The sequence below is a fragment of the Diceros bicornis genome, chromosome 40 (genome assembly GCF_020826845.1).
Source record: "Diceros bicornis minor isolate mBicDic1 chromosome 40, mDicBic1.mat.cur, whole genome shotgun sequence".
In the NCBI taxonomy this organism is placed as follows: Eukaryota; Metazoa; Chordata; class Mammalia; order Perissodactyla; family Rhinocerotidae; genus Diceros; species Diceros bicornis.
The window spans coordinates 16,268,881-16,295,635 of NC_080779.1; the positions used below are offsets into that span (position 1 = coordinate 16,268,881).

A 26,755-nucleotide genomic window follows, 5' to 3' on the forward strand; every position below is an offset into this window, starting at 1 on the left:
GTTCCTCCTCCTGACCATCCTAGCATCACTGAGAAAAACCTGGCTCAACAAAGTGTCAAATACTATTTTTCGTTATATACCCATTTCTCCTTACCTGCTTTTGAAGGAAAATAAACATCAAAACCAATCCGCAGAGAAAAATCAGGCAGTCTGGATTAGATAGATCTAAATTTCAGCTCCCAGTAAAGCATAATTTTCTCTCTCTTTGGAGAAACATCTTTTATCAAGAACATCGAAAATTGCTCAGATAGCTACAGTAAAATTTCTAAATGCACTGCCTTGGAATGAGCACAGCTCGTTTCACATCAAGACGTCCTTCTACAATATTATTTTCTTGTTTGTCCATAAGGTACTTAAATATAAGCGTAAAAAAAGGAAACAATTTAGTGTCAAGTTTTCCTGTCGGACATCAGCAGTTTCGTTTTAACGAGGTTGGGTACACAATAGTAACTGAATGCCCTTCGAGATCTTTTAGCCAGGTTGTTCATGGGTGGTGCAAAGTGGGTTTTCGGAAACCTGTTTACCTTCTCACGCTGTCACCTTGTGGTCAAAAGGAGAGGGACAGCTACTACTCGACCTAGGGCATCTGCCCCGAGTAACTCCACTCTGCTGCCTTTTACCGACAGGCCTCCTGCTCACGGAGCTCTCTAGAAAGTGTCCTGGGCTTAAGGCTGTCACACTGGTCCACTCTCGCCTCGCGGGTTCGCAGAGAGAAGCCGAGTTGCTCAGACTCCGACCCTCGGGGACCGTGTCGGCGCCCGGGTTATTACAGGGCGTCTCCCGGAGAGCCAGCCGCGGAGGCCGAAGAACGTTTTATGGCCGCTGCAGCCAAGGCCTCAGCACGGTCTCCATTCACCACAGGCGTCTACCTGTCCCGCCCCCTGCCCCAACCTGGACGCCCCCAACGCCCCGCAGAGGCAAAGCCGAGACCCCACCCCACCCCAGTCTCAAATTAGTGAACGAGGCGACGGTCCCCGCCTCTCAGAACAAGCGAGCACTGCGCCAGATTCTTAACAGGCAGCTGGCCGCGCCCCTTCGCGGGGCGGGGTCGGGCGGCCCGAAGATGGCGGCGGCGGCGGCGGGGTCCTGCGGTCACTTTCCGAGGCGCCCTTGACTGGCTCTCGCCGCCGCTCTACCTACCCTGCTAGCGAAAGGCCCCGGCGCGCGGCGCGGAGGGGCGGTGACGAGCACTTGGCGGCGCCAATAAGCACCGAGGAGTCCGGGCCGCGCCCAATCAGGCGGCGGAGACGGGGGGCGGAGACGGGGGCAAGTTGCAGGCGGGCTGTGCATGTGGCGGACGCCGAACGCTGGGACCTCGCCTGCTGCTCGCACTGAGCCGCCCGCCTCGCTGATTCCCGCGCGCTGTGCACCACGGCCCCTGGCGCTGGCGTGAGGACGCCGAGGAGGCAGGGGGCCGACGGGGCCGCCCGGCCGCCCGCCCGCGGCCCGAGCCCAGGAGCGCCTCCTGCAGCGCCCGCGGCTGGTGTCATGACCGACTCTGCGCAAAGGGGACGCTTCCTCGGCGGTTGCTGCAAAGAGAGATGAAGGGCCTTTTGGACAGTGAGACGAGTTCGGGGCCGGCCCATTAGGCGGACGCAGAGGCCGCCCGCGCCCTCCCGGGCTCGTTCCTTTGGTCGCGTGAGGGAGGCCTCGCTCGCCTGGGGCGCGCGGCGGGCGCAGGGGGCACGCGGGGGCGGGGCGGGGCGCGCGGCCGGCATGTTCCCGCGGAGGCCGCCGGCCGCCCTGGCCGCCTGGCTGGCGGGCGCGGGGGCGCGGGGCGGGGGCCTGCTCGCCCTGCTGGCCAATCAGTGCCGCTTCGTGACGGGCCTGCGCGTGCGGCGCGCGCAGCAGATCGCGCAGCTCTACGGCCGCCTCTACTCGGAGAGCTCCCGCCGCGTCCTCCTCGGCCGCCTCTGGCGCCGGCTGCGCGGCCGCCCGGGCCATGCTTCTGCCTTGATGGCGGCGCTCGCCGGCGTCTTCGTGTGGGACGAGGAGAGGATCCAGGAGGAGGAGTTGCAGAGGTGGGCGTGGGGCGAGCGCCTTCCTGTTCCCCGGGGTGGGGGCCGATCGGCTTGGGAGGCTGGGATGTTGGACCCTGGGGCCTGCCTTTGCGGTGGGGTCTCCCGCTTACCCGGTGGGCCTGGAAGTGGCGATGCGCTAGCTTGATCCTGTTTAGCAGACCAGGTTTTTTATTGCCCCTATGTGTTAATTTGATTTGTCGGGTTAGACATAACTGGAAGTGTAGGTTAGTGTAGGAGGGAGACTTTGAATGGGGAGCATGACACTACAGAAATAACATTGTGAAAAATGAATAAGCTGTTGAAGGCACGTAGGCCGTTATTCAGGTAATCTGTACCACAGCCAGAAAGGTGCAAATTCAAAACGGGTTTTAAACGTGACCTACGGGTGTAGTTATGCAATTTAAAAAATTACTTCATTCCAAATGGGACTTGGTGAGAAATACCAGGGGAGCTCTCGTCATTGTGACTCCTGTGGCAGAATTGTGAGGCTGCAAGGGATTATGACCTTCTCCTTCAAACCAGTAGCCCAGACAGTTTAACCTGTAAGAATTAGGTCAGTTTTTTGCTACTTTAATTAGAACTTTGGGGGTACTTTTTCATTAGGCTCTGAAATCACGCTGTCATCATCAAAACTTGTGTGTGAAAAGTGCAGTACCGTTGATTGAATTTGTTTATCTGTGGTTCTAAATCTGAGCCCTTACAAAGTAATCTCATGGGGAAACCTTGCTTTACTCCTTGTTTATATTGACCCTGTATTTTCTTTTTAACAGATATTCTTAAACTGTGCTCTCTCTCCACACAAACACACCCTGCCCCCTAAACTCCTAAAACTGTGATTTCAGGAACCTAAGACAGTCCCCTCTCCCTGAGAAATCCCATGCAAATCTGTTTATTCTAGATATTTCTTCTGTTATTCCATATTTTTGGTTAGGTTAAAAGTAGAGATACTTCAATGAAGGTAACACTGTGACTTATTTGGCAGTGTAGCACCCAGATGCCAGGCAGCTATTTGTGCAACACTGTGAATGGTGGGTAAATGCAAGTTTATCTTAAGAACTGGTAATAACTTTTCCTAGCAGAAAAGAGGACTGTTTTATAAATGCAATTTAAAATCTTAATCACAAACAACCTTACTCACAAAAACGTTAAAATATCAAAGCATAATAGGTGGTTTGCCTAGTTTCTGTTAGCATTATTTTGCTACTTGTTAGTTTGTTCTAGTGAAACAGTCTGAGGTGTGAGAAATAAAAGAATTTTTGGGAGGAAAACTTTTAAATCGAGAAATTATCAAGTACTAACTGTTTGAATTTTCACTCTGTTTTGGACGATGAAATACCCAGTTTCCACAGTGGGGAAGTTTGAGGGGAAAATTCCCGACTGGATCTGTTTGGGGAAGAGCAGAAAGACCAGAAAAGGGCTTCTGGGTGCAAAAGAGAGGGAAGACATTTTAGGGGTGGGAGTAGTGTTGCATAGTGTTGAGGCCTAAGTGGTGGATGACATTTTCTGGCTTACTTCATATGTTTTTATGGACAGTATGACCTGGTGCCTCTGTTTAGTAGGTCTCCCATTTGCAGGAGTAGAGGGGAAAACAAGATAGGAAATGAACGTGGCAAATATTTGAGTCAGTAGTCACTACCCACTGCTGGCAGAAAGAGATCAGACCAGTTGATGAACTGGCCCAATATCCATTCTGTTTCCCTCTCTTTGGGCTGTCTCTGAACCCTGGGGGCAGTTGAAACACTCTTGGTTCTAATCCAACTCTAGAGAGGTGTTGCTCTGGGTTAATCTGCTTGGGAATTTCAGAAGCTTAGATGAAGTTCACTCAGAAACCTTAAGGTGCTTTTTTTGACCCTCCCCAGGGTTGTTACAGTGAAGGCCCTCATTTAACGCTTCATTGTCCAGTTCATGCTTGAAATCAGTCATATGCATGAAATTTGATCAAGTTGTCCATTTTGAGGATTTTTAAGAAAATATTTGTTATCTTGATAGGGAGGCAAATAATATGCTGTTCAACTGTATCTTGGTTGTACAGTGGTTCCATAGGTCTTTGTTCTGATAGTTTGTCATGTATATATTTTATTGAATAAAATATTCTGAGTACAGGTTAAATTTTTTTGCTTGGTGTTGAAGTATTTGCTTTAAAGGAGGCACTGCTGAAGTGTCATGGCTAGCTTATTAGACCATCTTAGAGTTTGTTTATTCCAGTGAGATGGTTTTGGGTGCCTTCCATAGTGGAGCACAGTTGAGTGTGCCTCGGGACAAGTGCATTTCTTGTTCATGGAAGAAGAGCATGATTGTCCCATGGCCCCTAAATCACAGCCTTTGGCTCTTCTGTGCTATTTCTGTACCAACTTGTGCTGGTACAAGCGAATTCTGATTTTGCTGTCTTGGTTAAACAGTGATGGGGTGTGCGGGATATCTCTTTGAATGTATGCTTTAAAGTGGCATGTATTTTTTATGTTATTTCAGTTTCTATTCAGAATGAAAAAGAATAACCTTGCTTTATGTTCTCTTGTGCTTAAGAACATCTTAACAAATAGGATCTCATTCATCTAGCCACAGCAAGAAAATTTGAGAAAAGAAGTAACTTTTGCACAAAGTGACTTTGACTCACTGATGGGGCCAGGTGTAGAAATCAGGTCTTTTAATGCTTGGTCTAGTATTCTTAACCAATTGACTTCAATTAGACAATCAGACAAAATGACTTTCAGTCACTATTCTTGGTGCTAGCTGGCATTCTGTGAGCCCGGGGCAAATCTTATGGAAAAATATAGTAGTAATTTTTGATTGCTTTGGAACATTAAAAAAAAAAATTACAGGAACAAAAAGAGGAAGGAAGTTAAGAAATATTAAAGGCTAGGGGAAAATGTTCCATTAACCTCCCCTCTTTTTTATAAAGTCACAGTTCATTGCTCTAGAAATTTGCATAAATAAAGTGCCAGTCAAGTTTCATAAAGAAAATTGGCCGTTTTCCCATTTCTGTCATCCAGGGCATTCAGAATACTTGTAACTTTCAGTATGCTGTTAACTAGATAAATGATCAACAAAAAGTCCTTTTGGCATAAAGGAACTTTTTTTTCCCCCACTGTCACTTGACGGTATTTTACTGATATACCCTTCTTAGATCATCGGAACTACATCAAAACTGACTTGAGTTTTTTGATATTGTCTTCGTTATTTTACCATTAACCAGTTGGCCAAGAATTGCAATGAGCTAGTTTGATGTCTTTTATTTCTAGCTGTGTCCCATAACAGTTGTACTTGAAAGTCTCTAACTTTGACAATAATTTGGAATTTGAGGAGAGGACTATGTGAAATGAGGCAGTTGTCTTACTGAAATTACTAAGTACAGGGATGGCTTCATTTGAATCATTTTGGAGCCTTATATCAGGCTCTACACTGAGGGCAGGACCCATAGATGAGCCAAACGTGGTTATACATCTTATTCTGTTCTCATGGTTTTATGGCTTCAGCTTCCGTAGATCCTCAGTCCAGCCTTTCTCAGATATTGAAATAACTTTAATTTTGGAGAAAGGGATGCATTGACTGTCTTTCCTTGATTCTCTTACTAATCTGCTGGTTCTGTTACTATTTTAGGAATAATCTCCTTTGTCCTCTCCTCTCTTCTTATTACTAGTTTAAGACTTAGATAACAAGATAACAAGGTTTAGACACCCATCCCATCCAAACAAGATTTGGCACAGCAATCTAAAGAGATATATGGTGAGATGTTTTTCCTTCCTCCACACAGATGCTAGTGAGTGACTTTGGGTACCTGTTTGGTGATTATGTCTGACATGTCAGCTTTTAGAAGTTGAGACCGTTCAGAGATTCTTGAACCTGGGGACATAGCAGTCATTACATTTTCATGATGCAGTCTTGCTCCAGGATTCATATTGTGCTGTTCAAAGAATGAATGTCATCACTTCATAAGACATTTCTCTCCCCTTCTAGGGACTTAGTTTCATAATTTTAACAAGGCCACCTAGTGACTTTTAATTATATAGGAGAGGCTGATTAAGCAATGAGTCAGGAGCTCTGTACCACCTTGAGTCTTAGAAGGCCATAAAAAATATTGCCTACTAGGTAATTTTATGAGCCTCTGATGTACTTTTAATAAGACATTCCTGCCCCTCTTCATTATATGATAAGAATGACATTCAAGGGCCGGCCTGGTGGTGTAGCGGTTAACTGTGTGCACTCCGCTGAGGCTGTTTGGGGTTTGGATCTCAGGCGTGTACGGACGCACTGCTTGTCAAGCCATGCTGTGGTGGTGTCCCATATAAAGTAGAGGAAATCTTGGGCCGGCGCCGTGGCGTAGCGGTTAAGTGCGCGCGCTCCACTACTGGCGGCCCGGGTTCGGATCCCGGGTGTGCACCGACGTGCTGCTTCTCCGGCCATGCTGAGGCCGAGTCTCACATACAGCAACTAGAAGGATGTGCAACTATGACATACAACTATCTACTGGGGCTTTGGGGGAAAAAAAAAATAATAAAGTAGAGGAAGATGGATGCGAATGTTAGCCCAGGGCCAATCTTCCTCAGCAAAAAGAGGAGGATTGGCGACAGATGTTAGCTCAGGGCTAGTCTTCCTCACACACACACACAAAAAAGTGACATTCAAGAGTGGTGCTTAATTTTTATTGAAGGATGTTTACTAGTCCTGAAAAGTGCTGTAATTGGTGCCTTGTGATGCCGGAATTGTTCTCTGAGCAAGTCTAGCTGTGGTTTTGGTTTTACTTTTTTTTTTTTAAATTATTTTATTGAGGTCATATTGGCTTATAACATTGTGTAAATTTTGGGTTTACTTATTATATTTCAGTTTCTGTGTAGATTGCATTGTGTTCAGCACCAATAGTCTAATTTTTATTTATTTATTTATTTATTTTTCCCCACAGCCCCAGTAGATAGTTGTATGTCGTAGTTGCACATCCTTCTAGCTGCTGTATGTGGGACGCGGCCTCAGCCTGACCGGAGATGCTGTGCGTCGGTATGCGCCGGGGATCCGAACCCGGGCCGCCAGCAGTGGTGCGTGTGCACTTAACCGCTAAGCCATGGGGCCGGCCCTCAGCACCAGTAGTCTAATATTTATCCGTCGCCATACATGTGTGCCCCTTTACCCCTTTCGCCCTCCCCTACTCCTTCTCCTCTGGTAACCACTAATCTGTTCTCCTTTTCTGTGTGTTTGTTTATCTTCCACATAGGAGTGAAATCATACGGTATTTGTCTTTGTCTGTCTGACTTATTTCGCTTAGCATAACACCCTCAAGGTCATCTATGTTGTCGAAAATGGCGTGATTTCGACTTTTTTATGGCTGAGTAGTATTCCCTTGTATATATATACCACATCTTCTTTATCCATTCATCTGTTAATGGGCACTTGGGTTGCTTCCACATCTTGGTTATTGTGAGTAATGCTGCAGTGAACACAGGGGTGCATAAATCTTTTTCAATTGCTGATTTCCTGTTCTTTGGATAAATACCCAGTAGTGGGATAGCTGGGTCATATGGTATTTCTATTTTTAATTTTTTGAGAATTCTCCATACTGTTTTGCGTAATGGCTGCACAAGTTTGCATTCCCACCAGCAGTGTATGAGAGTTCCCTTTTCTCCACGTCCTCTCCAACACTTGTTATTTCTTGTCTTAATTAATTATAGCCATTCTGACGGGTGTGAGGTGATATCTCATTGTAGCTTTGATTTGCATTTCCCTAATATTTAGTGGTGTTGAATATCTTTTCACGTGCCTGTTGGCCATCTGTATATCTTCTTTGGAAAAATGTCTGTCCATATCCTCTGCCCATTTTTTGACTGGGTTGTTCATTTTTTTGTTGTTGAGTTGTATGAGTTCTTTATATATTTTGGAAATTAACCCCTTGTCAGATATATGATTTGCAAATATTTTCTCCCAGTTGGTGGTTTGTCTTTTCGTTTTGTTCATGGTTTCTTTTGCTTTGCAGAAGCTTTTTAGTCTGATGTAGTCCCATTTGTTTGTTTTTTATTTTGTTTCCCTTGCCTGAGCAGACATGGTATTTGAAAAGATGCTGCTAAGACTGATGTCAAAGAGTGTACTGCCTGTATTTTCTTCTAGGAGTTTTATGGTTTCAGGTCTTACCTTCAAGTCTTTAATCTATTTTGAGTTAATTCTTGTGTGTAGTGTAAGATAATGATCAACTTTCATTCTTTTGCACGTGGCTGTCCAGTTTTCCCAACACCATTTATTGAAGAGACTTTCCTTTCTCTGTTCTATGTTCTTGGCTCCTTTGTCAAAGGTTAGCTGTCCACAGATGTGTGAGTTTATTTCTGGGCTTTCAGTTCTATTCCATTGATCTGTGTGTCTGTTTTTGTACCAGTACCATGCTGTTTTGATTACTGTAACTTTGTAGTATATTTTGAAGTCAGTGCGTGTGATACCTCCAGCTTTGTTCTTTTTCCTCAGGATTCCTTTGGCTGGTTTTGCTTTTGCTTTCTCCTCTGTAAGATGTTATTGCCTATTCTGAAGTTCCTTCCCTATTTCTATACTGTTTGCAAGGCTCCTGTTTTCTAACTTTTATTCAGATTAAAACTTTTAAAAAATGGTTAAACCTTTTTCATCAGCACAGCAGTATAAATTGTACTGGCTAGGATTCTTGGTTGCAAATAAAGAAACTGATATTGGTTAACTTAAGCCAAAAAGGAATTAATCAGAAAGGTGTTAGGTCACTCAGAGCATTAAGAAGGCCAGAGTATAGGTTGGCCAAGAGAACAGCCAAGACCTGCTACAGGAGTAATCTGCTTTGGGCAGTGTTGCTGGTTTTGTTTCCCCTAGATCAGCTGCCCTGCTGGATTCTCCACTCCCTCAAGATCACTGAGAATAATCTCCAGAAGATCCTGTGCCTTGCGTTATTTCCTCAAGATTCAGAACCTCTATCAGAAGTCTCTAACTCACCTCATTTAAATTAGGAGCTGTGCTCTAACTGCTAGGGATTGCAAGGGGGGCTGCATCCTAGCTATTTTGGGATTCTCCCCAAATAGGAGAAGATTTCAGGCAGTCAGAACAACAAATGTCCCCCTATATAAATATTTTTATCTAAGCCCAAAGTTTAAAATTCAGAAAATTGGGATTTTAAAGCTAATTGAAGCCTGCAAGAAATAATGTCCTCACTTTACAGGTAAAATAACTTGCAAAGATCACACAGCTAGCTCACAGAGCCAGACGAGAACACAGATCTCTACACTCATCATCACTTTGGATTGCTCTAAACTTTTAATCTTGTGTTACTGGTATAACTTTGAATTTTTGGCTTTCATTCTTTTTTTATTTTTTTTTGTGAGGAAGATCTGCTCTGAGCTGACATCCATGCCAGTCCTCCTCTTTTTGCTGAGAAAGACTGGCCCTGGGCTAACATCCATGCCCATCTTCCTCTACTTTATATGGGACGCCGCCACAGCATGGCCTGACAAGTGGTGCATCTGTGCGCACCCGGGATCCGAACCCCGGGCCACCAGCAGCGGAGTGCACGCACTTAACTGCTATACTACGGGGCCAGCCCCTGAATTTTTGGCTTTTAATTAAGCAATGTATTAATATAATCTTTTAGTAAGAATTTGAACTGTTGAGGCCTACTTCCATATTTATTTATTTACTCAGTTTATTCAATAAACATTTGTTGAGCATCTAATGTTTACCAGGCACTTGCTAGGAGCTGGAAACAAATATGAAAAAGACTGATTCTGGGCCCTTAGGGAATTCACAGTTTAGTAAGGGAGGCAGATATAAAGATAGATTAGTTATAATGTAATGTGACGTGTAGAGGAATAAAAGTAAATGTACATGGTTAACTCTACCTAGAAGGTAACCTTGAACCCTGTGTGTTTTTGAAGGTTGGAGAGGAGTGGAAGGGCATTTCAGACAGAGTGTATCAGTAGTTGGTGTCTTCTTCAGTCTTGAATCACAGGTGACTTGTATATGACATAGACAGCTAGCAATCTTTCTTGTCTGCTATTTGAAGGGGAAGGGGAAAATACAAGCCATGTTTAAAAAAATTATAAGAAGGTTTAAAGAATAGCATCAGTGTTACAAATGCAATTATTTTTAAGGAATAAAATATAATAAATACAATTAAAAACCTCCTTTGTACCCTTTTCTAATTGAAATCACCTCTGTCCCCCAGTTTATCTCAATTGGTTATATTTCATTCCCATTTCTGTCTTGATATATATGTATACATCCCTAAATGATATATAATGACACATGGTATGATATATGGTATTGTTTTGAATATTTTAAAGCTTTATGCGGTCCTGAACAAAGTACTGACAAGGTTAGTTCATCTATAAAATCAATTTAATACACCACATTAATAAAATAAAGGTCAAAAACCACATGGTCATCTCAATAGATGCAGAAAAAGCGTTTGACAAAATCTGGCCTCCTTTCATGATAAAAAAGCATTCAGCAAACGAGGAATAGAAGGAAACTTCCTCAGCCTGATAAAGGGCACCTACAAAAAACACAGCTAACAGCATAGTTAATGGTGAAGGACTGAAAGCGTTTCCCCTAAGATCAGGAACACGACAAAGATGTCTGCTCTCACCACTTCTAATCAACAGTGTGCTGCGTGTTCTCGCCAGGGAAATTAGGCAAGACAAAGAAATGAAAGGCATCCAGATTGGAAAAGAAGTAAAACTATCTCTATTTGCAGCTGCCGTGATCTTGTATATAGACTATTCTAAGGAATCCACAGGAACCTCTTAGAACTAATAAATGAGTTCAGCAAGGTTGCAGGATACAAGATCAAGATGCAAAAATCATATCTCTATACAGTAGCAGTGAACACTCTGAAAATAAAATTAAGAAAACAGTTCCATTTACATAGCATCAAAAAGAACAAAATGCTAAGGAATAAATTTAATAGTGCAAGACACTGAAAACTATGAAAGATAATTGAAAGAAGTTTTAAAAGACATAAATGGAAAGATTTACTGTGTTCATGGATTGGAAGACTTAACATCTTTAAGATGGCAATACACAATCCCTATAAAAATCAGAGCCCGCTATTTTCTGGAAATTGACAAGCTAATCCTGATACTTATGTGGAAACGAAAGAGACCGAGAATAGTCGAAACCATCTTGAAAAAGAAGGACAAAGTTGGAGGACTCACCCTTTCTGATTTCAAAATTTACTGCAAAGCTATAGTAATTAAGATGATAATGTATTGGCATAAGGATAGATATATAAATTGTTGGAATAAAATTGAGAGTTTAGAAATAAACCCTTATATTTATGGTTGGTTGTCAATAAAGGTGCCAAGACAATTCAGTGGGGAGAGGATAGTCTTACATAGATGACATTGGGACCACTGGAGATGCACGTGCATAATAATGAGTTTAGACTCCCTACTTCACACCGTACACAACAATTAACTCAAAATGGTCAAAGACTTAAAGGCAAGCTAAAATTAAAATTCTCAGAAGAAAGTATAGGCATAAGTCCTTATGACCTGGGATTAGGCATTGATTTCTTAGATATAACACCCAAAACATATGCAATCAAAGAAAAAATGGATTAATTGGATTTCATCAAAATTAAAAATTTTTGTGCATCAAAGGTTACTATCAAGAAAGTGGAAGGGCGGGCCCGGTGGCGTAGTGGTTAAATGTGCGCGCTCTGCTGCAGCAGCCCCACGTTCGCAGGTTGGGATCCCGGGCACGCACCGACGCACTGCTTGTCAAGCCATGCTGTGGCGTGTCCCATATAAAGTAGAGGAAGATGGGCATGGATGTTAGCCCAGGGCCAGTCTTCCTCAGCAAAAAGAGGAGGATTGGCATCAGATGTTAGCTCAGGGCTAATCTTCCTCACAAAAAAAAAGATAGTGGAGAGACAACCCACGTAATGTGAGAAAAGAGTTTTAAATTGTTTAAATAGTTTTTAATTGATAAGGGACCAGTCTCCGGAATATATAAAGACTCTTACAATTCTACAAGAAAGAGACAGCCCAATTTAAAAATAGGCCAAGATTTCAATAGCTGTTTCTCCAAAAAAGACGCACAAATGGCCAATAAGCACATGAAAATATGCTCAACATCATTAGTCATTAGGGAAATAAACATCAAAGACCACAAGGAGATACCGCTTCACACCCACTAGGACTGTTAGAATCAGAAGGATGGACAGTAGCAAGTGTTGGCCAGGATGGGAAGCAGTTGGAACCCTCATACGTCGTTGGTGTGAATACAGAATGGTGCAGCTGCTTTGGAAAATAACTTGGCACTTTCTCAAAAAGTTGAACAGAGTTGCCATGACCTAGCTAATGCACTCCAAGGAGTCTACCCAAGAGAACTGAAAACGTATGTCTACACAAAAACTTGTACACAAATGTTCATAGCAATATTATTCATAATAACCAAAAAGTAGAAGCAATCTAAATGTCCATCACCTGATGAATGGGTAAACAAAATGTGATATATTTATACAGTGGAATATCATTTAGCCAGAAAAGGAATAAAGCATGAACGAACCTTGAAAATACGCTAAGTGAAAAAAGCCAGACAGAAAAGACCATATATTGTATGATTCCATTTATTTTTATTTTTATTTTTTTTTATTATTTGTGAGGAGATCAGCCCTGTGCTAACATCTGCCAATCCTCCTTTTCTTTTTGTTTTTTTTCCGCTGAGGAAGACTGGCCCTGGGCTAACATCCGTGCCCATCTTCCTCCACTTTATATGGGACGCCGCCGCAGTGTGGCCTGACAAGCGGTGCGTTGGTGCGTGCCTGGGATCCGAACCGGCGAACCCCGGGCCGCTGCAGTGGAGTGCAAACACTTAACCGCTTGCGCCACCGGGCTGGCCCCCTGTATGATTCCATTTATATGAAATCTCCAGAATAGGCAGGTCCGCAGAGACAGAAAGTAGATTAGTGGTTGTAAGGGGCTATGAGGAGTGATAGCTGATGGGTATAGGTTTCTTTTGAGGACGGTAAAAATGTTCTGGAATTAGTGGTGGTGGTTATACAACCTTGTGACTATGCTAATCAGCATTGAGTTGTATACTGTAAAAGGATGCTTCTTATGGTATGTGAATTATATCTCTTTAAAAGAGAGGAGGAAAAATACATAAATACTCTTATAATGTAATAGGAAGACAATCCAATAAAAAAATGGGGAAAAGGGGGCCGGCCCGGTGGCTTAGCGGTTAAGTGCGCGTGTTCCGCTGCTGGCGGCCCCGGTTCGGATCCTGGGCGCGCACCGACGCACCGCTTCTCCGGCCATGCTGAGGCCGCGTCCCACATACAGCAACTAGAAGAATGTGCAACTATGACATACAACTATCCAGTGGGGCTTTGGGGTAAAAAAGAAAAAAGGAGAATTGGCAATAGATGTTAGCTCAGAGCTGGCATTCCTCAGCAAAAAGAGGAGGATTAGCACGGATGTTAGCCCAAGGCTGATCTTCACACACACACACACACACAAAAATGGGCAAAAGATATCAAATGACATTTCACAGTCATAAACCTGAATAGTTAACATTTGAGGGCTAATTATGTGCCAGTTACTAAGCACTTTACATACAAATTTATTTAATTTTTACAATAAACTTCTGAGGTAGGTACTATTATTATCTCCATTTCACAGACTAAGAAATAGGGACTGATTAAGTAATTTGGTACTCTAGTTAATGAACATTGGACTGGGATTCAGACTCAGGAACTCATGTTTTTGTTCATTACACTCTGCTGTTTTAAACCCACACCATTCTTATATAAATGTCTTTGTGTGGACATTTCATGTTACAGGGCTAGCTCCAACCACCTGTGCCGTGCTTGTTGTTTTTCTCCTTTCCAGATCCATTGATGAGATGAAACGGTTGGAGGAAATGTCAAGTATGTTTCAGAGCTCTGGAGTTGAGCGCCATCCTCCAGAACCGAAATCCCAAACAGAAGGGAGTGAAGATTCAGGGGGCAAAGAGCAACCATGGGAAATGGTGATGGATAAGAAACACTTTAAACTGTGGCGGCGTCCTATTACAGGCACCCACCTTTATCAGTACAGAGGTGAGCCCGGCTTGGCTGCCTTGTTAGTGTGTCCCATGGTTGCCCAGGCTGTTCCTCATGCTGTCTAAAGTGTTCTGTTCTGGTTGTTTCTCAGAAAATTTGCCACGGGTTTACTATTTGTTGTTTGTCCTCTCCCAGGTGACAAGAGTCTCAGTGTCTTCTTTGCTGTACTTTGCTATAGGTTGTCTTTGTCTTACTTTGCTGCCCCAATATGACTTCCAGTTTCTGAATCTGCCTTTAAGGTCTATCAGGACTTTATAATTGAAATGCAGTTAAGAGATAGGATTAAGGGGAATGATGAGAGTGTGGCAAACATCCCTTATTCTTTCTTGTCATTCTAGTTTTTGGAACCTACACAGATGTGACACCCCGGCAGTTCTTCAACGTTCAGGTGAGTAAATTTTTCTTCCCAAATTTGTAGTCTCTAAGCCTAGAAATCCACTTACCACCATCCACATGAATAATTCCTCTGACTCAGAAGACATTGGCTTCAATACATCCATCTGTCTCTATAGCCCTCATCTCACCTTGAATAGATCTGGGTAAATATTTAACTTGTAATTTCTTTGTTTGTCCAGTGGGGGTGAAACCATTTCTACCCTATCACAGGCTGTTGGGAAGATCAAATGGAGGAATGGATTTGAGTGCTTTAGTATATTTTATAAGGCTTTATAGTTTTTTTATCCTAAACAATTTGAGGGTAAATTATATACATGGCTCTTTATTTCAAAACCCTTCAGTGTATATTTCCTAAAACTAGACATATTCTCTTAACTAACCATGGTACCATTATCAAAGTCAGTAAATTTAACATTGCTGCAGCGCTTATATCATCTTCTGTTTGTATTATTCTGTTGACCCTAAAATGCTTTATAGCATTTTCCCCTTCAGTACAGATCCAATTAGGATTTAGTAATCTGAAACATTTCCATAGTGAAGGTATTTATTTAATAAACATGAAGTGTCTGTTCAAAGACTGCCTTCCTCCTTTGGGGGAAATGTATGAAAGGGGGAGGTGGGATCACCCAGAGGTATACAAAAAATTTTTTTCCTTCCTGGATTTTTCATTTGTTTTGCTGGACTTTTAGTAACGAGTTTAATGATTGTAACACCCACTAGTAATATGCAAGTGCACACTTTCTCCTAAGCACTGAATTTTGTCAATTTATATTGAGTTTTTGTTGATTTGGGTGTGTATAATATGTGTCTTACTCTGAAATTCCTTAGTTACCTGTGATGCTAGAAGTTAAAATATGCTACTTGCATTTCTTTGTGTAAGGTGTCTGCTCATACTTTTGGACTTTTTGTCTGTTTAAAACTTTATCTAGAGGGCCAGCCCTGGTGGCCTAGTGGTTAAGTTCAGCCCGCTCTGCTTCAGCAGCCCAGATTCACTTCCTGGGCGGGGACCTACACCACTCATCTGTCAGTGGCCATGCTGTGGTGGGGGCTCACATACAAAAAGAGGAAGATTGGCGACAGATGTTAGCTCAGGGCGAATCTTCCTCAGCGAAAAAAACAAAAAAACATCTTTTTAGAATTGTTTCACTGTTACACATTTATATTACTATCTATTATATTTTCCCCAGACATGTCTGTTATGGTATTTTTTTCTCACACTTTTCTTTGGTTTGTCTTTTTCTTGTTAAGATTCACTTTCAAGGTAATGGTATTGGCCTAAAGAAGGGATTTTAAAAGACTCATCTGTAGTAAACAGCCATGTCTTTCATACTTTGGCACTGTCTTTTATTTTATTTTTGGGGAGGAAGATTGGCCCTGGGCTAACATCTGTGCCAGTCCTCCTCTTATTTTGTATGTGGGACACAGCCACAGCATGGCTTGATAAGCAGTGTGTAGGTCTGTGCCCAGATACAAACCGGAGAACCCCGGGCCACCAAAGCAGAGCGCGTGACCTTAACCACTATGCCCCTAGGCCGGCCCCTGGCACTGTCTTTTAGGTCGGATCACTGTTTCAGAATAAAGTCCTTGGGTCAGAGGCCCAAGCATCTGGAGAGGCCTCTGCAGCTTTGTTTTGCATCTCCTGGGTCTTCATGGTCTTTTCTCTTTCTGCAGCTGGATACAGAGTATAGAAAAAAGTGGGATGCCCTGGTGATCAAGCTGGAAGTGATTGAGAGGGATGTGGTTAGTGGTTCTGAGGTTCTTCACTGGGTAACCCATTTTCCTGTGAGTATTTTTACTTCTGGTTTTACTTTTGTCACGTCCATGTGAGGCAGAACACTAATCCTGCCCCTTCTTTTCTTTAGTATCCAATGTACTCACGGGATTATGTTTATGTTCGGCGGTATAGTGTGGATCAGGAAAACAATGTGATGGTGTTGGTATCACGGTACGTATGGTTACCTGTGGCCCCTGCTGTGTTCCTTTAGCTGTGTCCTTCATTCATTTTTGTCTGTGGTGGGAGTTTGCATGTTCTCAGTGCCCTTATGCATGAGGCCAGGGCCGCATCCATCCCAGCTAGAACATGGGTGGGCTGTGACTGATGACTATCTAGGAAGACTGAATGGATATAAATTTTTCATTAAGCTGTTTTTTCAGTTCATTAATGTTGATAATTTAAAAAAAAAAAGTGCTTTCTTCATCACAAAGTGATATCAAGAATCACCAAGGGAACTCACTTTGTTTTTAGAACTTTGTATTCATTCATCTTAGTGACTCCTCTGTTTTATTTAAAAAATTAGAGCCAGCTTTTTAGATTTTCCTCTTCAGTTTAGCTCCTGTGCTGTTTTATACATAGACATTACTAAGAGTTTCTTTAACTTTTCTCCTTACCAGTGCTGTGGAGCACCCTAGTGTGCCAGAGTCCCCGGAATTTGTAAGGGTCAGATCATATGAATCCCAAATGGTTATCCGGCCCCACAAATCATTTGATGAGGTGAGTTTTACATCATCCAAGAGGTGATGTATAGTGGCTTTAGAATTTTCTCAAGGAATGCCTTTTATCTGAACTGGGGAAGGCGTGGGTTGCTGTAGGGCAGTGGTTCTCAAACTTGGCGTGCATCAGAAGCCGCTGGAGCCTGTTAAAATATAGTGCTGAGGTATGGCCCGAGAATTTGCATTTTTAAGAAGTTCCCAGGTGAGGCTGATGCTGCTGGGAACCACACTTTGGGACCCCCTGCTCTAGGGTGATGTACCTGGAAGATCCTCCAAGACAAAGTAGTGATGACCTTTCGGTTCCCGTTTATCTGAGAGACGAGTTGTGAGAAGGTGGTAGCCCCTGACGCATCAGCCTGTCGTTAGCGGCATTCTTTAGGAACTAGAGCAAGTACCTTTTCCATCAAAATTTCACCACAATGGACAGAACACTTAAAACCTTTCTGGACTTTTGTTTCCTTGTCTGTAAAATGAGAGGCTTTGACTAATGCCCTCTGCCTTCTTTAAAATTCTACGACCTTTCTTGGGGAGGAATATTTTCTTCGACTTAGTGGGGTGTTTTATTTTTGTTTTTTTTAGCCAAATCTCCATTGAGTGTACATAGTGATTCCAGTGATTGCTGTTTTTAGCTCTATTTCACTTTAGGATGGCTTTGTTTCTCCCCATCACTTTTGTTTGTTTTAGAGCTGTATGAACTGTGTTCTTTAGTGTGGTTTTGTCGTTGTCATCATACCACCTGAAGCGAGACTAGCTATGACAGAAAAGTGGTTCACCTCAGTCAGTGTGGTGGTTGACTCTTTTTTACTAGATGATTTGTGTGTTTACTTCTGTGCTATTTTTAGAGCAGTATTTTTCTTCTTTTTTTTTTTTGAGGAAGATTGGCCCTGAGCTAACATCTGTTGTCAATCTTCCTGCTTTTTTCCGGTTTCTCCCTAAAGCCCCAGTAGATAGTTGTATGTCATAGTTGTACATCCTTCTAGTTGCTCTCTGTGGGACGCTGCCTCAGCATGGCTTGATGAGCAGTGCGTAGTTCCGCACCCAGGATCCGAACCGGTGAACCCCAGGCCGCCGAGGCGGAGCATGCTAACGTAACCACTACGCTGCCAGGCCGGCCCCTAGAGCAGTATTTTTCAAACCATGGGTTACTACCAATTAGTGGAAGACAAAATTTATTTAGTGCATTATGACCAACTTAAAAAAAAGAAAAAGAGTAAATAGAACAGAATAGAAACTGTCTGAGTATAAGTGTATTTCATGAGACTTTTATTTAGTTTACATAAGTATGTATGAATGTGTGTGTATGAGAGAGAGAGAAAGAACTGGGTTGCAATGTAAAAAGGGTTATTTACAAACTAAACGTGTAATTAAAAATGTTTAAAAGTCCTTGCTTTAGAACATAGGAAGGAAGAAGTAAAGCCGCTGTTGATGGTTACTTACCCTTAGGAAGAGGAGGGAGCCTGGGCGAGGCTGGGGACACAAGTGTGGGAGGCAGACTTAATGCCTCACTCTTTTCTTTTAGGTTGCTGTTGAAATTTAAACCTTGTCCATGTATTTCCTATTTGAAAAAAAGGTGACTTGAGTTTCAGCATTGCTGCCTTTAAAAACCGTGACCATGAAACAGCCAAGGCATAGTTTAGCACCTAGCAGAGTGTGTTGGGTTTAGTAGGCACCCAACAAATAATTTCTTTCAGCTGGGGTGGGTAGGGGACCGATACAAATTATCTATCTAGTTCTTTTTTTAATTTTATTTATTTATTTTTTTCCCCCAAAGCCCCAGTAGATAGCTGTATGTCATAGCTGTATATCCTTCTAGTTGCTGTATGTGGGACGCGGCCTCAGCATGGCCAGAGAAGCGGTGCCTCGGTGCACGCCCGGGATCCGAACCCGGGTCGCCAGCAGCGGAGCGCAAGCACCTAACCGCTAAGCCACGGGGCCGGCCCCTATCTAGTTCTTTTAGTATATTTGCGGCAAGCTCTTAGGAGAAAAGTAAGACTTGAGTTGGTTCTTGTAAAAAGGCAGACTGTGGATAGAGGAAAACAGGAAGGGGACTGGAGGTAGAAGACATTTCAGCCAAAGACAAAGATGGAAATGGGAGTGAGTCACGCATGTGTTCAGAGACTCACTGCCTGGAAAGGAAGGTAGAGGTTAGGGATGAGTGTAAATTACATGGACCATGTACAGAGGGTACTTGAAAACCAGGCAGCTGAGTTTGGGTTTGCCAGGTGGAAAGTAGATCTTTGAGTCACGATATGGTTTTTGTTTGTTTTACTTCTTTCTTTTTTTTTTTTTTTTTAATTTTATTTATTTTCCCCCAAAGCCACAGTAGATAGTTGTATGTCATAGCTGCACATCCTTCTAGTTACTGTATGTGGGACGCGGCCTCAGCATGGCCGGAGAAGCGGTGCCTCGGTGCGCGCCCGGGATCTGAACCCCGGGCGGCCAGTAGCAGAGCGCGCGCACTTAACTACTAAGCCACGGGGCCGGCCCTGTTTTACTTCTTATTATGGAGAATTTGAAATGTATATAAGAGATAAAGAAGTAGAGAATAGTATAATGAACACTGTGTATCCATCCCCAGCTCATGGCCGAACTTGTTTTCTCTGTAGCCTTTCTCACTCCCCTGATTATTTTGAAGCTAATTTTAGCTTTGCTATAGAAGAACCCGTAGAAGAATTCTTCTATAGATATTTTAGTATTTATCTCAAAAGGAAAAGACATTTTTGAAAATATAACCTCAATATCATAATAATCCCTAATATCAAATATCTGGTCACTGTTCAGATTTTCCTGATTGTCCATGAATTTTTTTTATAGTTGGTTTATTTGAATCAGGATCCAAATAAGATTTAGACATTGAAATTTATTCCTACTGTCTCTTTTTTTTTTTTTTTTTTTTGGTAAGGAAGATCAGCCCTGAGCTAACATCTGCCAATCCTCCTCTTTTTGCTGAAGGAGACTGATCCTGGGCTAACATCCATGCCCATCTTCCTCCACTTTATATGGGACGCCGCCACAGCATGGCTTGACAAGCGGTGCGTCGGTGGCACCCGGGATCCGAACCGGCGAACCCCGGGCTGCCACAACGGAGCGCGCGCGCGCTTAACCGCGTGCGCCACCGGGCCAGCCCCCTTCTACTGTCTCTTGAGTTCTGTTGAAATCAATAAGTTCCCCCTCTTTTTATTTTTCCCTAGAGTCGTATTTGTTGAAGAAACAAGGCTCTTTATCCTGGATTTTGCTGATTGTATCCCCATAGTGTCCACAGTGTCATTTAACATGTTCCTTTGTGCCCTGTATTTCCTGCATATTGGTAGTTAGATCTAGAGGCTTGAACAGATTCGGGTTGCTTGTTTTGGGCAAGATCACTTGATTAGAAGGCAAATAACGTGTGATTGTCCCTTTCTTTGTGAATTGAGAAGTGATTGATGATTATTGCTCAGATCCATTGTTTCATTATGGGTTACAAAATGCTGATTTTGCAATTCCTTCTTCATTTATTTCCATTTGTTAGTTGAAATACTTTAGGGAAAATTTTCCTCATCAACTATTTGGTTTCCTGTAGTTTACGTTTGAAAGGGAAATAAGAGAAATGCTTGATTCATTTCCTTTATTTCCTAGTTTTCAAAATAATGAATTGGTTCTTTCAACTAGGGATCCTCCAAAGGTAAAGGTTTTGTTTTTATTTTTATTTTTTAAGGGACTACCATTAGAAACTCACAGATTTAAACGTTTGCTTAGCTTTACTCCATTACAGTTATTCTTATTGATCCTCAGGTTGTCCCATTTTTGGCCATTAGGAGCCTCATCTTACTGGCTCGAGTCCTTTTGACTTGACCTCAGGAGCTCTCTTGTTTTCTGGTGTTACAGGATGTTCCACGTTCATCCTGTATGGTTTTTGTTCTAAACCTGGAACTTCTCCTTTCTTCAGGGAGCTGTGGTTCCTTTTAAGGAAATGTCGTGTAAATACCACAGTTTGGCTTCTAGGAGTACTTAATAGCTACTGTCTTGCTTGTTGCTTTTAGGCCCTTTCACAATGTAGAACTAAGTAATAAGTTTTGTTTGTTTATTTTAAAGATAAATCCTAGGTGCATATTAATACTTTTAATTCAAATTCAGGGTTGTAGAGTTTTTAGTTATATTCTGTGTCTTATGTCTGTCATCCTTCTCTGTGCTGAAGAACTCACTTCTCACATCCCCCAACATAACTGTTCATTTGCTTTTGTGAAATACACACACACCAGCCTCAGAATAATACCAACAAGATCACCAATAAGTGATGACTAAAAATTTGTATGTCTTTCTGTCCTTAGGATATGTGCACTGTGTACAAAATATTGAGTTTTAAAGTCACTTGAAATAAGTCCTCTGTTGTGGTTTTTCCTACCAACTAAGCTCATAGTTAGGTTCCTTATTTTCCACTTTACTTTTGATTTTTAGATACTGCTTTTATATTTAATTTTGTTTTATTAAATTATGAAAATATGTTTCCAAAGTCAAATCTGAAAAATAAATATTTGGAGTAATTTAGCTTATATCCCTTTTTCTTCTATCCAGTTCCTTCTTCCTTTAGGTAACCGTTGTTTTCAGTCTGGGCTTTCTTTTTTTCATATAAGCAGTAGTGGATGAGAACCCAGGTCTCTTGACTTCCCAGTCTAAATGTCTTATGGGAAGAATAGTCTTTTACATGTATAAACTCATTTAATCATATAACCAACCTTTGTGGTGGGTATTGTTACTGTTCCTATTAGAGAGGCTTTACCTCTCCTTCCTCTTTACTTCTGTGATATTCAGTCTATCTCTCTGTCTGGCATCTATTTATGCTATTAATTGGAAGCTCCCAAGGGCAAGGACTAGCACATTTTTGTTTCCTCTACAGCAGCTTGCACAGTGCCCGACACATAGCAGACATTCAAATATATGTTGAGTAAGTGAATAAAAGATTAAACAACTCATTCAGAGAAGAAAGAAGATGAATTTTGTTTTAAAGGCATGAAAGTTTAAAGTCCTAACTCCTGCCACCTGGAGTTGTGGCCAGTCTGCTTTAAAAAGTGCATAAAACAGTTATTAAAGACGTAAAAGTAGTTATCTCTTACCGCTTTGGGTGGAGCATAATTGGTTCAGGCCTCTCCTAGGATCAGGACACCTGTAAATCTCCTAATCCCCTGTCCTTCACCGTATCAGGCAATGAGAGGGCTGAGCCAGAAAGAGTGGGTGCATGGGCCCTTCACTCAGAATTCTGGGTTCATCTTGGCTCTAGCTGAGATGTGGGTGACCTTGGGCAAAGTTACTGAACCTCAGTAACTCATCTGTAAAATGGGGAATAATAGTACCTACATTATAGGATTATTGTGAGGAGTTGAAGCAGTTCCTGGCACATAGTTAAGTGCTATATATAGTTAAGTGCTATATAAATGTTTGCTGTTATTAGTAGTGGTAGAGTTAATATCATTTTGGTAAAGATTAAGATCTTTAGACATTGAGGGTGTGTGTTGGGGTCCTCAAGACCACCCCACATCAGAACATTCACTAGAAGGAGTCACAGGACTCAGCATTTAGTTGTACTCATGGCTAAGATTTTCTACAGTGATATAGTAAGGATACACAGCTGGATCATAAGGGAAAAGACAAAGGTGGAGTCTGGAGGAATCCATGTGCAGGCTTCTTCATCCTTTCTCCCTCCCGTGAGGGGTCGCACAGAGCTCATTCTTCTCCCAGCAAAAAAAAATATGCAACAACATGTGTGGGATGTTTCTGCCCAGGGGAGCATGAAGATTTTTATTGAGGGCTGGTCACATAGGCCCCCTCTGCCTCGCACATACCAAAATTCCACATCCTCAGAAGGAAAGCAGGTGTTCAGCATAAACCACACTGTTTGCACAAACAGAGGGACACAGGGAGCCACCGTTAGTGGTTAACTGTTGACTGGGATACTCCGGGAGCCGAGTTCCCAGACACCAGCCAAGGGCTGACCTTGTAAGTAGGCTTTTCTGCACATAGCAGCCTCTCAGGTCTTCAATGTTAGCTGTTTTCTGCTCAGGGTAAAAAAATGGCACTCTCTGCCCCAGAATCAGATCATCGTTGTTCTGGGGTACTGGATATAGAGGCTGTGGTGGGTAATTCAAGTCCCTTCATCTTTGCTGTTTTTCTTTTCCAGAATGGCTTTGACTACTTGTTGACATACAGTGACAATCCCCAGACTGTGTTTCCTCGTTACTGCGTTAGTTGGATGGTTTCCAGTGGTGAGTGGGCACTGTGTATAGGGCCTGAAACCTGAGTTGAACATTTTGTTTTTCTCTAGCTTCTTAATGGCAGCGAGAAGATTAGTACTTGTCTCACTGGAGCCCTATTGAGGAAATTAAACATCCTTCCAAGTTCTTTCTTGAATACTCTGAGAAGATATCGAAGCCTCTGGCTGGGGTTTGGAGGGATGAGAATTATGGAGTCCCAGAAAGGAACTTGTGCCCAAAAAGGAGTTTTAAGAAGGACATTTGCTTAATGCCTTAAATATGGACTGTGTACATTCATGCATTAAAAAAAATTTCCTCTTAGATAGTGTTGGAGGCCAGAAAATGTGGCATAGAAAATGTGGTTTTAGGACAGCTGCCTGGAGAAAGGGGCCACCACCTGTCTTAACAAAGGCTATACAGTACGCTGCAACTGCGCCTTTCCCTTCCAGTTTCTTGCCTTAAAAATCATCCTCATGTGATTTACTTTTTTCTAATTCTCCACAGGCAGCTTCTCATACCTCAGGGGGAGAATGGAGAGGGCATTAGGTATTTCTCTTTGACATTTGTCTAAGTAAAATTGGCAGATATTTAGGCTATGCTGATAAGTGATATTTTAATCACCTAAAAGAGAGCCTTGTGGGACTTGATGTAGCCTGATCAGTACCACTTTTCAGAGAATCTCAGGTCATGGGTTGTTTTCATGCCCTATACATTTTGGGAGGCAACTGTCACTCACAGGTTGTTAGTCGGGCTCTGATCTCTATAAGGAGGAATTGGCTCCCTGCCATGAAAGAAATAGGGCCTTCTGATTTTGAGCCTCCTGCTAGTTTGTATGTCAGCCTACCCAGATTTCCCTCTCTCCCAACAGGCATGCCAGATTTCCTGGAGAAGCTGCACATGGCCACTCTGAAAGCCAAGAACATGGAGATCAAAGTAAAGGACTATATGTCGTCTAAGCCTCTGGAAATGAGTAGTGAAGCCAAGGCCACCACCCCATCTTCTGAGCGGAAGAACGAGGGTAGTTGTGGCCCTGCCCGGATCGAGTACGCTTGAAGGGCTTTGGGATAGAAGGGACAACTTGCTTCTAGCCCTGTCTTGGTCCCTTATCACTCTGCTACAGAACGGGAACATGTATTAGAAGGCGTCTGCTGTAACCACCAGTGCAAGATAATTCAGTAACTGGTGTCTGAATTCATTCAGAGCCCTTATCGCTCTTTATCAAAACAGAGAGAAGAAAGAGGCATCCATGGGGGCGTTGTCATATTCTCAGGCCAAGCATTTTGAAATTCAGTATTTCACTGAGTTAATCTGGAACATACGTCTCACCTCAGGCCAGAAGGAGATGACTTCTTTTTGCTTCCTCTGAGTCGTTTCCTCTGCCAGCATTCCAGTTCCCACCATCGGTTCTGCAGCCCTTTGGATTCCCTTCAGTTCTGAAGGTCCGGCTGGAAAGTGCAGTGGGCTGATTGAGTCTTCAATGAGGGTCATTGGGAGTGTTCTTGGTAACAGTCCTAGTGTTAGAGGGATGTGAACTGTTGCTTGGCAGTGTAAGTGCCTTGTCCTCACCTTCTATCTTTAGGACATAAAGTTTGTACCAAGAAATTTCTCTCTTTGCCTCCCAAATACCACCCCATTGACTTACTCTCCCCAAAGCAGTTTCCTTTGAATTGGCCAGTTCTTCTGCATTCATGTACTATATTAATTTGGATCATCGCCTCCTTCCTTAGCACATTTACCAAGAACGCTGGGAAACGAATCCTTTTAGACAATAGCTTCCTGTATCATTGGTGTTTTGATAGGGTCAGTGGAAATGCTCAAAACATCACACTTTAGGGTTTTTTTTTTTTAACCTTTGTGTCAAAAAGTAGGAATTAGGGGAGTTGAATAGGATTTCTCCATAGTCCCACTGTGTAGAAAAGCACCATTTTGATTCAGGCATTATTCTCCACACTTCAGATTTGACTGGATGCTGAGGGCTTGTCCGTCTTGGAAGGCTAAAGGCAGAGGAATGTGGGTGGGCCACTCCTTCGGACCTCTCAGAGGTGTAGACAAGCTGTGTGACCGAATAGATGTAATCTTGCCCCAAGTACTAATATAATGGAGATTGGTTTATGTCTCCCTCTTGTTCCTCTGAAAAGTTTTTCCTTCTCTCTTCAGAGCTAAAATAAAAGCAGCCACACTGTTTGGATAAAGTCACCATCAGATGGTATCAGTTTGGCCTAGCCGATTTTGCTTATGGTCATGCTGCAATCTGACGGGAGAATAGGGATCAAGTTTTAAATTCTCCTCCCTTCCCTTTTTTTCTAGAATTTAAATGGCTGGGTTTTTCCTTTTTTTCCTGCCTGCTACCTTTTTGTGTTGTTGAAAAAGAGATCTAAATCTGAGACTCACTTAAGCACCTGGCCTTTTCGTTGCCTGTTAAGTTTTGTGCCAAGGAAGTAACTGTCCCCGTGTTTCGTGTCTTGTCTTCTCTGAGTCGTTGGCAGAGCAGAGTTGCACTGCACAGGCCCAGCTTCTTTCCATTGCTCATTTCTCCCTTCTCATCCCCGGGACCTGACAGAAGCCAGGGAAGAGTCCCTGGGTTGTGTCTGATCTCAGGGCCTGTGATTGTTGGGATGTGGATGGGTGTGGGCAAGAGTGTGGGTGAGTACACAGGTGTTAAGGAGCTGTGTATTGCTCACGTTCTCATTTTTGGCAATTTGACTCTGCACTTGGGGTTGGTCTGTGTAGTTACTTATGTCATTGTAATGATTTCACTCCCAACTGTGACATTTTTATCAAATGTGTGAATAAATACATAAAGATTGGTACAAGAGAGTGTTTGTCTTTGGACAGATGGTGGGGAAATCTTGCATATTGGGCTTATCATTTCTTCCTGATCATAACGTTGTAAAAAAGAGTGTTTTCTACCCATAGAGCTGGCACGTGGCAGTAGCAGGGCTTGGGCTTTCTTAGTAGTGCTGACACACCGCTAACCACCTTGTGGAAGCTTGGAGCACTTTCCAGGCGACCAGTTTGGCAATGAAAGCAAACCGCCTATTCCACTACCTTGACTTGATCTACTAACTCATGTCCTTGGCTTTTATAGAAGGATCAACTTGGAGGAAACAGTGTTAGAGCTTTAGTAAAAGCTGATAGTAAAACTTGGGAGGGCGTGAGGAGAGGAGGGAGCTGGAGCAAGCCCAGGTCGAGAGTTGTGGAGGGGCAGTTCAGCACCCTGGTTGGAGAGCTAGGGCCGTGAGCTCAACCCACTTGGCGTGGTTGGAAGTAGGGTCACACTTAGAGGCAGTTCTGCTAGAATGCAAATTTGTCTCAAGGTGATTGACATGTTAGAGACACTTGGAGCGTAACGTGAATTTTGAGTTTATGTATGATTTTGCCTGTGGGAACAGGTGAACACAAATAACACACCCAAACTGTCACCACTCTTCCGAATTGCTCTGAGCTAATCACTGGGAAGACATCTCTACTTGTAGACTGCTTGTTAGAGGTTGTGTGCTTACGGGTGCACATATATCTGTATCATCTCAAAGGGGGAGAGTTGGTCGTCCTGGCCTCCGCCCTGCTGCAGAAGCCCCTGCACAGCA

The 26,755-nt window shown here is 42.8% G+C and overlaps 1 protein-coding gene across 1 annotated transcript; it reads left to right on the top strand.

Moving 5' to 3' along the window:
• Window positions 1-1,291: 1,291 nt before the first annotated feature.
• STARD7 (StAR related lipid transfer domain containing 7) lies at window positions 1,292-25,983 on the top strand. Its single transcript, XM_058534553.1, has 8 exons — window positions 1,292-2,021; window positions 13,847-14,055; window positions 14,397-14,446; window positions 16,126-16,236; window positions 16,317-16,399; window positions 16,846-16,945; window positions 23,096-23,180; window positions 24,037-25,983. The coding sequence occupies exons 1-8, from the start codon at window positions 1,717-1,719 to the stop codon at window positions 24,219-24,221; spliced, it is 1,128 nt and encodes a 375-aa protein (XP_058390536.1). The 5' UTR covers window positions 1,292-1,716; the 3' UTR covers window positions 24,222-25,983.
• The last annotated feature ends 772 nt before the right edge of the window (window positions 25,984-26,755 follow it).